We start from the raw sequence: 18,656 nt of genomic DNA on the forward strand, positions 1-18,656 counted from the left end.
ATGAACCATTTATCTGATACCACTCACCTGGAAATCCTCTCTTCTAACATCTGCCTCCAAGTTCCGTACTCCACAACAAAAGACTCAGGACAGCTGGTCCCCCTCACTCAATCCTCCTTAGCCCAGGGAGGATATACAGCAAAATTATCTAAACCCAAGAGGAAGCTAGGGCATTTGTCCAATGGATTTGTTTGTCAGACGCTTAAATAAGACTAAGAAAGATCATCTGGCCATTAAAAAAAAAACAACAAAAAATAAAAAAACAGGACAAATGGATATTATGGGATTATGGACGGAAAGGCTTAAGTCTCTTCCAACTCAAGACACATCCATTAAAAGGAGACCTGACACTTTCATTTGCTCCTAATCAGGAAAGAACAAATGCCAAAGTATTGCCTTTGATATATCTCTGCTACAAGGAGCTGGTACCTATATCCAAATTAGGCTATCTGAAACTTAGAATAATCTCTTAATGTGCCAGTACAACTTCAGCTACGAAAGAAATTCATACCCTCTTGATCATATCCTCCAATATAAATGTTCATACTGATGCTTAATTCTAGATATGGGGGGAACTTGAAGATACTGTGCATACACCAGGGAAGAGATGGGTGAGCTTTCTCCTGCGGTTTGCTTTAAAACAATATTTACCAATAAACTTTGCTGCACAGCAGTTAAGAGATAACGAAAAATGACATCCATCATCTCAGGTAGGGAATGGGTGCACTGGCCCTGCACATGACATAATAATGCTTCCCACAAGACCTCTGATGAAAAACCTAGCTCTATGGAATTTGTTTAGGAAATGCCTCAGTAGGACATTCACTGGAGAAACTAACATCTTAAACCTGTTTACCTTTAAGACCTAGACAGACTTCAGCCTTTAGTGCTTATGTGCTTTACCTTGAGTTTTACAGGATTTCTGCCCACTTGGATCAAGAATATAATCTTTCTCTTTTTTTAAAGAATAACATTTTACTCATACAAATTACAGATTTATTAGCTTACTAAACACTACACTGAAACATATTCTAATTCCTTCTTCACAAAACAAAGAAGGTTCTTTGGGGGATGGTCAAAGAAATATTTCTTATAACAAATTCAAAACATATGCCACAACTGTGAAAAAAAAAAAAAAAGATAAAGAAAACTCCTAATTCCACAATCCAGACATAATCATAATATCAGCTTATATTCTTCTAGATAAACAGCTTTGCTATATATATGATAGATACAAATAATATCAGTACAATGGAAATTATTCTATAAGATAATTTAAGAGTGTATACATTTGAAATTGTTCCACCTTCTTAGTGAATTATACCTTTTTCGTTATATGCTGCTCTCTTTATCCTCATTAATTTTTTTGGCATAAAGTTTATGTTGGTTTATTTAAATTTTACTAGCTTTTATCATTTTATTTTTAAAATAAGTAGTAACTTTACCTAGATAAAAAATAATGATGACATAAAAAGACAGAGAGATTTCACACCTAACTCGTGTCCCTCCCGCCTCATTCACAGCAAGCCCCTCCCCCCATAAACATTTTTCTTGATTTCTCATTTCCTTATCACCCTCTCCCTTCTCTTTTAAACATACTTTATTTTTTAGAGCAGTTTTACGTTCACGTAAAATTAAGCAGAAAGTCCAGAGTCCCATATAATCCCTCCCCCCACATACACACAGCCTTCCCCACTATTAACATCCCCCACCAGAGTGGTACAAATGTTATAATTGCTTGTCAACTTTTTTAATGCAAATAAAAATATCTCTTTTACCTTCCTTAAAAAGGCAGCATATCTTTTTACATATATCACTACTGTAGTCATCTGAGATGGCAGCTTTATTATACACTAAAATCCTACAAGTACTTGGGTCAATCTACTGACTTCCAATTTCATTCTTCTGCTCTGTCTATTCATAAATAAGTACTACATCATTTTATTTATTAAAATATTATATTTGATTTAATATTGGAGGGTTAGCTTCCCCTTTTTCTCTTTGTCTTGGTTGTTCTTCAGTTTCACTTCAAAGTGACATTTTTTTGCTAATTTTACCTTCTCAGAACTCATTTTACTTCCAAAATCTGAGAAATCTGGCCTTTCATCAAATCTGTAAAAATTTTCAGTCATTTTCTTTGAATATTGCTTCTTCTCCATTTTCTCTTCCCTTTTTCTGTAACCCTCATTAGCCATGTTTGAAGCCTTTCATTCTTTCTCTATATCTCGTAACCTCCTTTCATTTGTCATCTTGTCTCTTGATGCTGCATTCTAGGTAATTTCTTCATTTATATCTTCCAGCTCACCAATTCTTTCTGAAGTTTTACCTAACCTTTTTAACATGTCCATGGAGTTGTGAATTCGAATTGCTACTTTTTCATTTACAAAAGTTACTTAGGGTTTTTGTTTTTATTTATTTATTTTAACAGCATGACTTGTTTTAAAATTGCCTTGTTTCTTAAGTCTTGTTTCTCTTTATTTTTGGAATATGAGAATTTCCCTTACTTTTGTGTGCTCAGCTATACATTTAAAAGGATTTTTGACATATTGTATCCAATACTGCAAAGTTTTTAGTAGTACAAAAACTATTTTTCATCATTTTTGTCCCTCAAGAACTCTTATTAGTCATATGTTAAGTTTCCTATTTTCTATGGCTTTATTCTCTTCTCTTACTTTAAATTTTTGGTCCATGCTTTAAGATCTTCCAGTCTACTAATTTGGGTGAAATGGGAAAGAAAATCAGTAGCTGAAGAGGCAGAATGTTACCTTTGGTGCTCTGCTTGAATCTCAAATGCTCTTTGTAAAAATAAAATTCAAATGTTCCACCACATCCTTCACCATAGTTCCATTTCATTGGGTGTGTAGTTTGATGATTCTCTTTTATTTCCTGTCTGGCTTATAGTCACCTTTAGGTTAGTTGTTATTTTTCATTATTTACAGAGTCAAGATCAGATCTCATGGCTGTGAATTTTAAATGACAGGATTTCTGCAGGTGTCGTAAGGCAAGGCATCCTCTAAACTCATTCACCTGTAGTACAAAACTTGGCAAGCTGTAAGTCCTGGTACATGGGCTGCTGAAGCCAGCATTCTAGCATTCTAATTTCCCTGCACACTCACAAGTTTAAGGACAGGAAAATTTATCCCACCATTTCAGGTACCTCTTGGCCTTCTAGTAGTCACTTACATAGAAGCCAATTTTAATATTCCTCTGAGGCAGGGGTGGGGCCGGGGGAAGAGGAAAGCAGAGGGGGGCAGGGATCTTTGAGGGCAAAACATCTCTCAAGATCTGCTGCTTTTCAGTCTTTACCATAGGGCTCTAACATAGTCCTTCAGCTGCTTGTCCCCATGTGAAAGAAATCCCATTAGCAGTTCTCTTGTTTTCTCTACTGGTACCCCAAAGAACACAAAGACTCATTTGTACCCAGGTACACACTAGAACCAACACTTGGTTGATGACAGCCAAATACCTTGGAGTTGAGAGAAGAGGGGAAGGAAGCTTCTTTCTAACTGCCAGACCCCAGAATGCATATCATGCCTTGCTTTTTACTGACAGAAAACTGGTTCTGCCAGAAAAACTGGACTAATTTCAACTAGTTTAATTAGTTTAATTCAAAAAAGAAAGAAACCATTAAGGTAAGCATGTGTCAAGATATAACAGGCCTATAACTAACAAATATAGACAGCAGGTCGATACATGTAATTACCAACAGTACATTTTACAGCATGGTTATCTTGGAGAATTCACCCAGAACTTACAATGTTTGAAGTTAAAACAGTACAAAAACACACTAGGTTGAGAATTTTTATTTCCACAGTGGATGTTTGATAACACACGCTTTAAATTTTTTATAAGCTAAAATTATCATAGCTATATAATGGTCCAGTACTTGAGTATTCTGTTCATGTGTCTGAACTATTTGTTAGAAATTCTGTTCTGAGGATAACTATCATCAGGCTGTCTCCATGCACAAACAGTATGGCTTTCTATTCAAGCATATGTCCAAGTTTATCTCCCGAGTTTTATATAACTTTTTATTTTGGAAAATTTTAGATTTTCAGGAAAGTTGAAAAGATAGTACAGAAAGTTCCCATATTCTATTTGGTCAGACTCCCCTGATGTTAACATCTTTCCTAACCATGGTACATTTGTCAAAACTAAGAAATAGACATTGATATATTATTATTAAGTAATGTGCAGACTTTATTCAGATTTTACCAATTTTCCCCTATGTGCTTTTTTGTTCAGGATCCAATCAAGGACACCACCTTTCATTTAGTTACCATGTACCTTTAAATTCCTCTGGTCTATGGCAGTTTCCTTTTTCTTGTTTTTAATGCCATGGACAGTTTTGAAGAGTACAGGTCAGGTATTTTGTAGAATGTACCTCAATTTGGGTACGTATAATGATTTCTCTTAAACTGCAGTTATTTTTTGGAGGAAAGAATACCACAGAGGTGAAGTGCCCATCTCATCACATCATATCACAAAGTACATGATATCAACATGACATATGACCAGTTATGTTAACCTTTACCAACAGTGAAAAACACTGTCAGGTTTCACTATTCTTTGGAAGTAAATAAGTAAGACAGTCCCAAACTCAAGCAGAGGAGATTTAAGTTCCTAGTTTCTAGAGGAGTGAGTAGCTAACATTTATTACTTAATATAGACTTCTTAATTTTAATGATAGATGTTGCACCTATTTCTAGCTCAGCTAACAATTAAGGTTTATGGTTTATCTCGAAACCTATATTCTAGATACTTGACAGAAATTATAAACTAGGTGTTAAAAGGGACCAACACACTCAGACTTCAGTTTAGCTTCCTCCATGGACCCAAGTCAGATTTACATCCAGACAATAATCCCTCCATATACACAAATAAGATGCTCAGTTTGGATATCTCATATTTCAACAGTTTTAAAGATAATTCTCTTAGGTTTTTAGATATACAATCAAATCATCTATAAATAATGATACATATTTCCTCCTTTCTAGTAATTGTGTATTTTATCTGTTTCAGATCTTGAATAATAATTAATATTAATGATTAAAGTACAGAGGAATCACTTGTCTCGTTGTTGATCTGAAAGTTTCTAGTGTTTCATATTTATATTTCATGTCAACTACTTAAGGTAAATATCTCATACTGAAGAAAAAATTCTACCTGCTTCCTGTAACTTTTTGCTACCTATTCAAATTATCACAGGCAGTATACTGTGATTAACCACTTTACATCTAATATCTCATTTACCCTTAAAATCCTAAGAGGGAAGCAAGTAGAGAATAGAATAATGGTTACCAGAGGCCTGGAAGGGAGGGGGAGGGAGAGGAGAAGTGATGGACAAAATTATGTTATCTACCCTAAGTGAATCACTGTGCGGTATATGCATATGTTGAAACAACACACTGTACCCCACAAATATGTTCAAGTAAATGTTTTTTTTAAATTCTATGAGGTTTACTCATTTAAAGAGGAAAAATCTGAGCCTCAAGGATATTTCCAAGGCCACAGAGAAAATACGTGGTTATGCCAGGATCCTACATGTATTTTATTAATCAATTATTTAAACTATCAACCTACATATGCTTTCTTTTGCATGTTATTTTTGACTGTCAGACAATTTTACAATCATATTGATAGGAATAATTCAAACTTAATTCTCTGTGTAGCTAAGTTAAGTAAAAGTGTTAGCCTCAGTCCTTTTGCTTCATGACAGCTCCAATAGAGAACTCTTCATTTTAACTAATCAGCCATTGATTTTATTCAATCTAACTTCATTAATAATATAATTAGTGGAAATTCTTTCAAGAGTTTATTAGTGGCTTGTTATTTTTAAAAATTATAGTTTTTTAACAACGTTATTATTGAATAAAATGTTTCAATAGGTAACATTCTCATGGTGAAAAATTAAAATGATCCACATCCACATTCCTTTCCAATGACCTTCCATTAAGAACCACTGTTATTGATTTCTTATTTCTCATGTAATCTAATAGATTTTCTTACTGTAAATATAAGAACTACTATATTCTTATGTTCTCTTTTTAAACAAAAAAGAGCATCATTCACTCTTTTATATCACGTAACAATATATATATGATATCGAATAATAGAATCTTATCTGATTGGTTTTGTTTCACAACTGCATAGTCTTCCATTCTACAGATGAAGCACAATTTATTTAACAAGTCCCCTATTTATAGAAATTTAAGATTTCTCCTAACCTTTATTCTCATAAACAACCTAACCATGAACAATTCTGAATAACTGTCATTTCACATGTGTACAAGTGATGAATTCCAGGTTAAAAGTACATACGTATTTGCAGTTTTGACAGACATCAATCAAAATTAATGAACTGCACTCTACATGGAGTTGTACTAATTTATAATCCAGTCAGTTAGCAATGTGTGAGTGTGCTTGCTCCTCCTAAAACCTTGCTAACAGAGATGGTTGTCAAATTTTGGGAGTTTTGTTAATCTAATATGTGAAAAATGGTATCTTACTTTAGTTTTAGTTTATATTTCTCTTATTACAAGTAAGGTTCAGCTCTTTTCAAATGTTTATGTACCATGTGTATTTTCCTCTATTAGCAGACCATTCATACCCTTTCCCTATTTTTCTACTGGGTTATCTTATCAATTTCTAGGGAAAGCTGTACAAAGTTACTACTTCAGACTCTGGATTTCCTCAGTTTCTACGTTAATTACAGAAATTATCATTTATTTTGTGCATTTGTTTTTACCCTTCCTCAAGATGCTAAATGATGACTGATCCATTTTTAGCATGACATTTAAAAATCCGCCTTTTAAATGCTTTTCTGCCTTCTAAATAATTAATTCCTACTTTCTATTTGTTAATCCTTCCACTTTTCTTCAACTTATTTGGTTATTATTTTGCTTTGTTTTTTTTTTTTTTTTTTTTGATAGGTGGTTGGTAAAGGGACCCAAACCTTTGACCTTGGTGTTACAAAGTGATGTTCTAACCAACTGAGCGAACCAGCCAGCCCAGGTTATTCTTTTTCTAACTTTTACTTAATTCTTTTTTTCTCTTTCTTTTTCATTGATCTACAGATATAAATACTCGTCTAAGCACTTCTTTAGCTATATTCCACAGTTTTTTTTTTAAGTTGTCTAAAAAATTCTGCAATTTCAGTGTTTATTTTCTCTTTTTATAAAAAGCTATTTAAGAAGTTTTAAATTTCAGGTAGAAAAACTTTTTGATTTCTGATTTTGTTCTTATTTGCTAATTTTATCACATGTTAATAAGAGAATCTTGTCAGTTTTGTTTCTCTGTTTCTGAATTTTTCTTTGATGTCTACTACACCATGTCAAACTTTCATTAATGTTCCAGGGACACTGGAAGTTATATTCTCCATTTACATCGTACACAGTTCAATCTATACAATCAGATTTACCTTATTTTTTAGATTATTTTCTCTTTTGACTTTCTGTAGGCTGAAACAGGTAAATTAAAGTTTGTTTTAAGGTTTTAAACTACAAGTGATTGTTTACTTCTCCTGTACCTTCTGTTTTATGAATGTTTCAACCTTTAGCATTATAAAGTATACTTCCTTATCTAATGTTTATTGCTGTTTTGGCTTGTATTCTTTTTTTTTCTTTCTCCCTTTTGGAATGGGAATATGTTCCCTATGTTTGTCCCACCTTTGTATCTTGGAAGTATATAACTTGTATTGATTTCACAGATGGGACTTTGTTTTATGTGTGTGTGTGTGTGATACATTATTATTTATTTATTATTATTATTTTTAATATTTTATTTTATTTTTTGTCAATATACAATGTGGTTGATTATTGTGGCCAATTACCGAAACCTCCATCCCACCTCCCTCACCCCCCTCCCTCCCAACAATGTCCTTTCTGTATGCTTGTCGTATCAATTTCAAAAAATTGTAATTGTTATGTCTTCTTCCCCCACTCCGGTTTTTTTGTTTACTTATTTGTAGCTCCCACAAATAAGTGAGAACATGTGATATTTCTCTCTCTGTGCCTGACTTGTTTCACTTAATATAATTCTCTCTAGGTCCATCCATGTCGTTGCAAATAGCAGTATTTCATTCTTTTTTATAGCTGGGTAGTATTCCATTGTGCAGATATACCACATTTTCTGTATCCACTCATCTGATGATGGACATTTGGGCTGGTTCCAACTCTTAGCTATTGTAAAGAGTGCTGCGATGAACATTGGAGAACAGGTATACCTTCGACTTGATGATTTCCATTCCCCTGGGTATATTCCCAGCAGTGGCATAGCTGGACCATATGGTAGATCTATCTGTAATTGTTTGACGAACCTCCAAACCATTTTTCATAGAGGCTGCACCATTTTGCAGTCCCACCAACAATGTATGTGAGTTCCTTTTTCTCCGCAACCTCGCCAGCATTTATCGTTCAGAGTCTTTTGGATATTAGCCATCCTAACTGGGGTGAGATGGTATCTCAGTGTGGTTTTGATTTGCATTTCCCGAATGCTGAGTGATGTTAAGCATTTTTTCATATGTCTGTTGGCCATTCGTATAACTTCCTTAGAGAAATGCCTACTTAGCTCTTTTGCCCATTTTTTAATTGGGTTGCTTGTTTTTTTCTAGTAGAGTTGTTTCAGTTCCTTGTATATTCTGGATATTAATCCTTTGTCAGATGTATATTTTGCAAATATTTTCTCCCAGTCTGCTGGTTGTCTTTTAACTCTGTTAATTGTTTCTTTTGCTGTACAGAAGCTTTTTAGTTTGATATAATCCCATTTGTTTATTTTTCCTTTGGTTGCCCGTGCTTTTGGGGTCGTATTCATGAAGTCTGTGTCCAGTCCTACTTCCTAAAGTGTTTCTCCTATGTTTTCTTTAAGACGTTTTATTGTTTCAGGGTGTATATTTCTTTAATCCATTTTGAGTTGACTTTAGTGTATGGTGAAAGGTATGGGTCTAGTTTCATTCTCCTGCATATTGATATACAGTTATGCCAGCACCATTTGCTGAAGAGGCAGTCTCTTCCCCAGTGTATAGACTTAGTGCCTTTGTCAAAGATCAGATGGCTGTAAGTGTGTGGGTTGATTTCTGGATTCTCTATTCTATTCCATTAGTCAGTGTGTCTGTTTTTATGCCAGTACCATACTGTTTTGGTTATTATAGCTTTGTAGTATAGTTCAAAGTCAGGTAGTGTTATGCCTCCAGCTTCTAATTTGCCCCATATTAAGATCATGATTCTTGCTTTTTCTGTTGTATGTGTGCATTTATGTGGTATACCTTTAGCCATCACTTTGGTTTTTTGGTATGTTTCCCGCATATAAAACTAAGTTTTATTACTGTGCTCAATTGTAATTTTTTTCTTATAATAGGTGATTTATAAAAGCTTTTGCATTTATTTTTTGACAGATATGTCTGTTTGGGGATATGTCATATTTTATGTTATGGTTACTGTCCTTAACAGATTTTTTAAGAGTTCCATTATACGTTTTTAGTCCTTATGCATACAGAGCTTTAGTATTTGGAAAGCTTCATAGTTTTATTGAACTGTTTATCTTTGTTACTATAAAATAATAAGTAATCCTCATAAAGTCAGCAATTACTCTCAATTTTGCCTCTCCTCTGCACCATCAAATGTTATTCAATAGAACTATATTTCTAATATTTCATTTGTCACCTTACATGCAATTAATTGACTTTCTGGACTTATTCTACTTTCCTTCTTTTCTCAGTCCTCTTCCAATTCATTACAGTTGTATCTTTTCTACATTATTAGAGCATATAAAAAGTAAATTCTGGTCTGTCACACTAATTCAAACATTTATTTTAGTCTTAGTTTTACTGTTTCATTTATTCAGTGTTCACCAGCAGTCCTTAGCTGTAGTTTCTCCAAACATTCCTAATTGGCTGAACTTTGTCCCCAGAAATTTTCTCAAGAATTACTCACCAAAACAACTGCCTGTATGGTTAAAAATTATTTGGCAACCCCCTTTTTGCTTAAAGGATAGTTTGGCTCCCACTTTCTTCACTTGAGTATCTTACGGTTGTTGCTCTACAGTTTTCTATATTGAAGGTTGTTTTAGACAACTCTAAGGCCAGACTCTTTTTTTTCCCCTTATTTGCACACTGCTATACAAAGGATTCTTATAAGTCCAATAATACACCTTCATGCTGACCATTCCAGGTCAATCTTCCCTGGTACACAATATCCTTTAAATAAGGATGGCAAAATCTTATATTAGGACTTCATTGAATTATAGCTTTAAATATTTGTTTTGTTCCATTGTTTTGCTTTTCTTATCTTGAAACTCCATTTATGCCACTGTTGAAATTTCTTTACCTCCTTCATCAATCATTTTCTTTCTAATCCTTCTAAACACTTATATTTTCATCCGTACATGTTATTGGTTTTGTTTTCACTTTCATCTTCTGTGTATCTTACTATGCTAGACACAGATTTTATCTTTGTTTCAGCTTTCCAATTTAATTTTTATTTGTGTGATAGATATTTTCCTCCAATATTTTTCCAAAGTTTTGGTACCTCATGATTCAACACTTTCTTGTTATACTACCATTTCTTCCAAATTCTTGAAATTCTGTTTAGTGGTGGTCCTTCCTCAGAAGCAATTCAATTACTTCTTACTTTTGTAACTTATGCTAAAATATTTAACCACAATTAATACATGCTCCATAGCAAAGTTTTTCTGGTAAGTGTTCTTCATTTGCTGGTTGGTTTTGCTTATTTTTTCCAGTTTTTTATTTTATGCATGGATGCTGTGTCAATTCTTTTGAGTCAAATTTTACTGGACTGGACCAATCATTTGCTAGAGATTTCCACATGTGTGTGAAAGAGAAGGGCCAAGGGTAATCCTTCTGCTTTCATAATCCAAAAACTGTCTCTCTACAGCCACAGAGACAGACTGCCTCCTACAAAAATGGCTTATCTGTACAACTCTTTGTTATGCATTTTGTTTCTCTGAAACCAATTTGATTCAAAAAGAATTCTGCTATCAGCCATGATATATGTGTATCTACTATTTCAGACAAAGGATCTATTTTTGCACCTTCAGTGAGCCTTTCATCTTCAGAAAGTGTACTTTCACTGATGCTTTGTTAGATTTGCTATCACTGGACCCTCTCACCATTCTTTTTATATTTTCTCTTTTCTTTATCCTTCACAGCTTTTACCCAATCTTAGCAGCTTTAAGCAGCTGATACTCATACCACAGTATTCATGGATTGTTACCCATCTTCTAATTTGGCGAACAATTGTGTTAGTGGGAGATTTTATTTGCATTTGCTTATAAATTTTGCATTTTCTTATAAATTTATAAGATGGTTGCATTACTTATAAATTTTACAGGAAAAAAGGTAGAAAGAGAATACCTTAACCATATTTACACAAGAAATTCCTTGTTACTTTTAATTTTGTATTATCTGTGAGTTTTCATCTTTTTCTATTTTTTTAAATTTTTCTATATTTTTAAACGTGTTTTCTTGATACTTTTTAATAGGTTGCATCTGAGACTATGATCCTTTAATTTTCTCTGAGTCAATTTCTTTTACTTGCTATAGTTAAATGAGCAGTGCTTATCTCTCAATATTAAAAGTGCATATGCTTCTCACTCCCAGTATTCTATTACCTTTTTCTACAATCCTGACTTTATTCAAACTATTTCCTACATCTATAATGCCTCTGTTCTCTCTGACTTAACTATTGACTTAGTACCAAAATGAAAAAAAAAAAAAAAACTACACTTCTAAACTATCCAGCAAGTTAGATGCGTCTCATCTGAACTTTGTGCAGTTTTCATAAATGTTACCACTAAACTCTTTGTAAATTTAAATGCCAGAAAGAATTGGCAACAGTGGGGCTCTGAGAGGAACCCCATCTGGCAATACTTAAATGATAGTACTACTTCCTCGGGTTCAATTATAGAGGAAATAAATTTTTTAAAGAATATTAATGCACTAGACAACATAGTATGAACTGCAATCATTAAATCAGCAGTCATTACTTATAGAAAAAAAAATTTTTAAATGTATCTAAATTCTGGATTAGGGGGAAGAAATAAAGTATTCTAGGATCTTCAAGTCACGAAGTAATCAACAAGCCTCATTTTTATAAAGAATATAAATTAATAATGAAATATTAACTCAGCCTATAAACATAAGGTCAGCTCTCAGAGAGACCTTCCCTTTGACAAAAAAATTGTCATTGAAATCATATCCATATGTGCTTTATTTTATTTTCACAGAATATTTTATTGCATCCTTAAAATGAACCATATTTTCAGGAAGAAAATAGAAATAAACTTAATATTTCTTAGATTGTGATCTTGTTCCATAATCTACTACTAATAAAACATTACTTCATAAAACATGTTTATAATTTTTACTGCAGAAAGGTATTATTTTTCACTGTTAGATTTTTCCATCAAATTTCATATGCTACATTAGTACAAAACTCATCAAAACACAATTTCAGTAGAAATTTCTGTAATTCATTATGAAAAACATCAACTTACTTGTGACCTAAATGCTTCAGAAAGTATCCCAGAACTTTCAGAGCTTGAACCCAAATACTTTCACTTTTAGAAGCCAATAATTTGTAGATCACCCTAAAAATAAATAATCTTTTAAGTATTAAATAATTTTAAAATAAAAACACTGAATATTTTGCAATAAATTATAAACATATAAAATAAATCCCAGGATTTTTTATAATTATTAAGAAAAATTAAAAATTAGCATCTTTAATTAATTTTTCTTTAAGCTTGGCATTCAAATATATACTCAAAGGGCAATGTGATTGTTTGTTCATAAGTACTGCCTCAAAGCACATTGAACGAAAATTTTGTTTTAAGACACCTGCTTAGTTAAGACACATTTTCTCCTCTCTTAGAATTGCCCCCATTTGAACTTGATGACCTTGTTTCTTGGTCATGGCTAAGTGGACTATGAGCAGACACCTGCCAATTATTTTTCCTTTCTGAGAACTTGGAATGAGGTTTGAGAAATAATATCTCGTCTTTGCTGGGCTCTTGAATTACAAAATGATTTAAAACAAACTAGGACAGCAATGTTCTGTTTCTGTTCAGAGAGGCTTGTCAACATACAGAAGAAAGAATGAAGTAGTCATACAGAAAGCAGCAGAGAGAGCAAACCTGCTTCCCAATAGCTTTGCAATTCCTGGTTCCTACTCTAATGAGATTTTTACAACAAACACATTATTCAGTTTTTACTTAAAATATTTTGAGAGACTTTTTGTTAGTTGGAGCCAAAGAGCCTCTACTTATACATACCTAACCTATACAGTACTTCCAAAAGTATATAAAAGCATGGTCATATTCATTATAATTTTTATAGGTGTTTTGGAAATTTTATCCCGTCTTTATATTTTTTTAAATAGGAATTTTTTTCCATGCGGTAAAAGGGGGCAATGAAGACTATATACTTTTGCAACTAATTCTAGAATTTAAGAAGGTTCTTTGGGGGTGGGGGACGGTAGCAAGAGCAATTCTATAAATTAAGGGCTGCTTTATTGTATTAAATATCTTTTTCTAAAAAATAAAATATCATCGTATATTTTGAAGGTGACATAATCTAGGCTGAACAAAAAGAGCTGGTAATATAAGATGCAATATAATTTCCATATAATTTGAGTGACATTTACAAAGAGAAACAAACAGCTTAAAATTAATGTCATTTATTTTACTTTTACCAATAGCTTATTCTATTTTTAAAAAGGATATTGTTGATATTGTTTCCTTTTTTTCTTTTTCTTTTTCTGCATTTAATCTATTGAAGAATAGACTATGAGAAAAAGTAAACTGTAGAGTGATTATTTCCCTTATGAGATGATTTTTTTCAAATCCCACACTCCTAAATGTATATGTGTTTACATTGAAATCTATTTTCAGAACTTTTAGGGACCAAAATCAATAATGAAAAAAGACAAGTTTGGGAATAGGAAATTCATATATGTGAAAAAAGAAAGATTCAGGAAGTCATAAGAAAGAACACTCAACAGGAGAAATAATCTTGAGAACCAAAGTAAAAAGCTCACAGCCTGAAAATGTGCCTATACTCAGAAAACAGAATTGGGAGCTCCCACAAAATTCCTATTTTTTAGGAATAACTTTGAGTATAAGGGAAAAGAGGTATAAGACCCCACCCTGAATCAAGAAACGTTATGGTTAACATTGAAATATGAAAATGTCTAGGGCCATCACATATTTACACGCATAGGATTGTGATACAGTGTGAGTAGGAAAGTTACTGACAAACCAGTTAATGAGTGTTTACTCGTATAATAAGATATTATTAATTAATAATCCTAATTCATCTGCTCAAGTTCACTATATTTAGTCAGAAAAGGGTCTAAGGTATGTAAGACAGGTAGTTATCTATTCTTTTCTTTGAAGATTTCCACATATAAAAATATCAAACTTTTAGCTGCGCAGTTCATTATTTATTATCACAAGGGCTTCCGTAAATTCAGTTAAAATGACACCAGAATTAAATTCATTCTTTTTGTTTAGTTTTTAGTACGTATGAATTACAACTGACCAGAGTTCCCCTCCCCCAAAATTTCATTTAGTTTCTACTTTCAAGAATACAGATTTGTAATGCTTTAAGCATTTTCAATATTATTCTATCTAAAAAGCCTATTTTTTCCATGCTTTATACTATTCTTTATACTTTCTCCACATTTTCTGAAGTGGAAACATCGAAGTAGCAAAGAAGACCATTTTCCATCTTTGTGATTGTTTTTAACATACTGGTAAAATCTAACATGTTCACCTGGTAGTCAACCATGAGAAACAAGGCCTTTGTATTTATTGTGCTTAATCAATCCTTTCATCCCATACATTCAAAACACTATTTCAATCGTAAAGATATAATCAAATAGCACTCTTCTTTGCAGGATCATATTTTGAATGTTTCAAAATAATTTAGAGTTCTATTTCTACTCTGCATTTCATCATATTAGAGAACCTAAGTTTGGTATCTTGCACAACAGTAATGAGGATATTTTCAGTTGGTTCACTAAATTGATCAAGTAATATATTAAACAAACCAGGATCTAATGTCAAGGATACTAAGTAGTCAAACTAAATATAATGTTAGAAGAATGAGTATAATAGTATTATATTATAATGTCAAACCATATGAAATTGCCATTATTTGGTACAGTCAGTTACATTATCAACAGTTTCATATAGTTCAACCTCACAGTAAGAAAATAATCACAGTCGTTAATTATTAAATGTTTAATATTCTTCAAATAGATTAGCAGCTGTATGGGTTACAAACTCAGAGGTTATACTGATATCACAAACTAGATATCCATACAGAAATGAAGTGATTGCTTCTGTGATTTGAAAAGGAGTTCTTCAAGGCTAGAGAGTAATTTGCCAATATAAATGGCTAACCAGAAGCACTAAAAAAAAAAAAAAAAAAACTTGACAGTCATTGATATATTATTTCCAAACTCTTTTTATAAACTTTTTCACCCTAAATCTTTATTTAGGAAGTTTATTGAGTTATATATGGCATTATCTAGATTTCCTGGTCATTCCACTAACTCAAACTCTAGAAAATTAAAAAAGGAAAAATCCCTAAGGGCTAAAGTATACATGTAAATTCATAAGAATGCTAATCAAAAAACTGTGTTTCACCTATAAACAGAGTTACTTTATAATCACCATAACTAAAGTTAATTTTCAAATTATTTTGGCTTGGTTTGGGCTTCTTGTTCTAAAACGTCTTTCATCTTTATTATTTCCATTACACCGCCACTGTCTTAGGTCATTATATCTCTTACTAATGAATAAAATAATCTCTCTGATCTCAATATATCAGTTTCGTCCTTCTCCAACTCATCTTCCACGCTTCTGATTGTAAATCTAACAAAATGGCAATCTGAGCCCATCATTTTCCTATTCAATATTCTTTAATTTTCATTCACTGAAAGAAAAAAAAAAATCCAAACTTATTACTGTTATATGGACCTTCCAAATCTGGCCAATGTCTCTTCAGCCTAATATCATATAATTTTCTGGTGTCCTCTTTTGCTGAAACATATTATGCTTTATTTTGTCTTCTTGCGAAAAAATTGCTCTTCCCACTATCTGAAATGTATTTACTATAGTAACAACATTTTAATTACTCTTCTTGATTCCTGCGACCATTTGCCATACACTTCATCAGTTTCTTTGAGTATTAGAGGATTAATAGCAGCTTTCTCCATTTATTACCTTCTTATGTGTAAGATTTTCCTATATTTATTCAAACATTGATGGAACAGGGTTATTCTAGGACGTACAACTATGTTCCATTAAGTTCTAACAATACTACTAATATAATCATACCTTATTCCATTTCTTTGATCAAATGCTGGTATCATTGAGGCTGGGTGTTCTGACATTAAAGCCACTAGTAACTGTAACACATCATGAATATTTTCATCCTGCATAATAAGAATCACCAATATTTATGTTGTTACAATTTTATTCTAAAGCTTCAAATGAAATAATTAAAATAGAAAACCCATAACATATCCTACCTCATGCATTGTAAGTAAGTAATTTAATATACTCTGAAGTTCATCTTCTTTGACACCTCGGTCCTAATTTTTTAAAAAATATTTTATTACTTAATTTAAATCTAAAATTAAAATGGTATTTAAAGAAAGACATCAAAATGACCACTTAAAAGAAAATAACAACTTAAAAGTAGTGATGTTTTAATTTAAATCTCCAGATACCTCATAATTCACAGATATCATTTCAAGTTAAACAAGTAAATATTTAAAAATTATATCATTTTTTAGTTAATATTTAACTGACTTCACTATCACAAGTTAGCATATTTTGATCATTCAACTATATTCATATTACTATTTTCTAATCACTTACTCTTTCCTTAGAACAGTACAATTGCCAGGCTTTACAGTATCAATTTTTGTGTATTATCTCACAATTTCACCTTCATTTTCCCTTTTGTCTTCATCTTAATCTTTAAAAGATCCTACTGCAATAAAATATTTTATGTAAGCCTTCTTAAACTGGAACATAGACCATTTTCTAGAATAAAATCTTTATACTCAATTCTTATTCACATGTTCCTTGTCTATTTCTGCCACATCCTTTGACATGGAGGATCTCAAAAGGCATTTAACCAAAAGTTAAGTTCAACAAAAGTTAATACAAAGTTTTACAGAATTTTGAAAGCAATTCATGAATTAAAGACAGTTATTGCTAATTTAACAATAACAATTTTAAACTATACCAAAAATTCCTTTTCACCTAATATACTGCAATTCTGACTTATATAAGTTTATTTTACCTTTAGTATGAGCTGTTTCAGAAAAAGTAGCATAAATGCCCGTAGTGATATAATTTCTTTTTGTGATGGCCGGGGACCATCTATAATAAGACAAAAAAAAAAAAAAGAAAAAAAACCCCATGATATTAAAAAAGCTTAATGTAATTATGTTGTGATACTATTTAATTACTTAATAATATATTTATTAAAATTATGACATTTATTAGTATTAATGTGGCACATTTCAATAATATCAGAGCATCCAAAATTAATTTTTAAATTTTTGGAAATTAACTTATTCACTGAATGTCAGATTTGGGGGAAAGAAGAAAATTTTTTAAAATTACAATATATTACCACGCATTGATAAATGTATGATCACCAAGTATTTACACAGATACTCTTTCCTGTTTTTATTAAACGTTTCCCAATATTTCTTCTATCCTCAAATTTGTCTTCATTCAAAGACCCCTCTCCATTTTTACTCCACACATTATAAAGCATAGAAAAGGTGAGATTATATTTTCTTGTAATTATTTGTTTTGCAGCTTTTTTCTTTCATGTCACTTGTATACAAAATACATATTTACAGTGAGCACTCAAATGCTTGCTGAGACAATAAATGAAAATGAGTACAAAAAGTTAAAATGTATATATCAGTTCAATCATTATGTCTAAATTTTAAAGTACTTAATTGTAAAATACCTAATTATCAATAAAAATGAGAATATGAAATGATATATGTATACAATACTTTTAAGAAATGTATCTAGACCCATGAAAAACCTTTAACATTAAGCCTTTCTTGAAGCAACCAGAACTTATATGGGTGCCTTATAACTTTTAAAAGCACAATCCCATCATGTATAATTTATAACATCTATATATTCACTCAACAAATATTTATATGCAGATGATTATATCTGTGAGCAAATTCTCACCCAAACAATCCATTCTACCTATTATTTACAAAGAAATGTGCTCCCTATACCCCAGGCTGCTCTCCACTTTTTTTGTCCCAATCCCACCAGTAGTGCACAAAGTTCCCTTTCCCTCCTTATCAACACTTGGTTTTACTTTTTCAAAAACATCATTCATTGTAAAATATAGCACACATACGGAAAACATAAATGTACAACTTAATGCAATTTTATAAAATGAACACCTGTATAACCACTCTTCAGGTCAAGAAATTGAGCACTGACAGTAGTCTGGCAGGGAAAGCCATAAACCATTGGTGTACTGGTAAATGAGCTGCAGGGGTAGAGGGATGAGGTCCAGATTTACAGCATTTACACTTTTCTGATTTTTGTTGTGTAAATACTCCCACCATGACTGATTT

At 32.0% G+C, this 18,656-nt stretch overlaps 1 protein-coding gene across 1 annotated transcript in view; it reads right to left on the reverse strand.

The window, feature by feature from the left end:
* NBEA (neurobeachin) overlaps positions 1-18,656 on the reverse strand; it is a 657,479-nt gene that overhangs the window by 479,001 nt on the left and 159,822 nt on the right. The window contains exons 14-17 of the mRNA XM_063101747.1: positions 17,336-17,415; positions 16,554-16,616; positions 16,360-16,457; positions 12,511-12,603 (exon numbers count right to left, since the gene is read on the reverse strand). Of these exons, the coding sequence (XP_062957817.1) occupies positions 12,511-12,603; positions 16,360-16,457; positions 16,554-16,616; positions 17,336-17,415 (334 nt within the window). The remainder of the gene's footprint in view (positions 1-12,510; positions 12,604-16,359; positions 16,458-16,553; positions 16,617-17,335; positions 17,416-18,656) is intronic.

The sequence above is a fragment of the Cynocephalus volans genome, chromosome 7, assembly GCF_027409185.1.
Source record: "Cynocephalus volans isolate mCynVol1 chromosome 7, mCynVol1.pri, whole genome shotgun sequence".
Classification (NCBI taxonomy): Eukaryota; Metazoa; Chordata; class Mammalia; order Dermoptera; family Cynocephalidae; genus Cynocephalus; species Cynocephalus volans.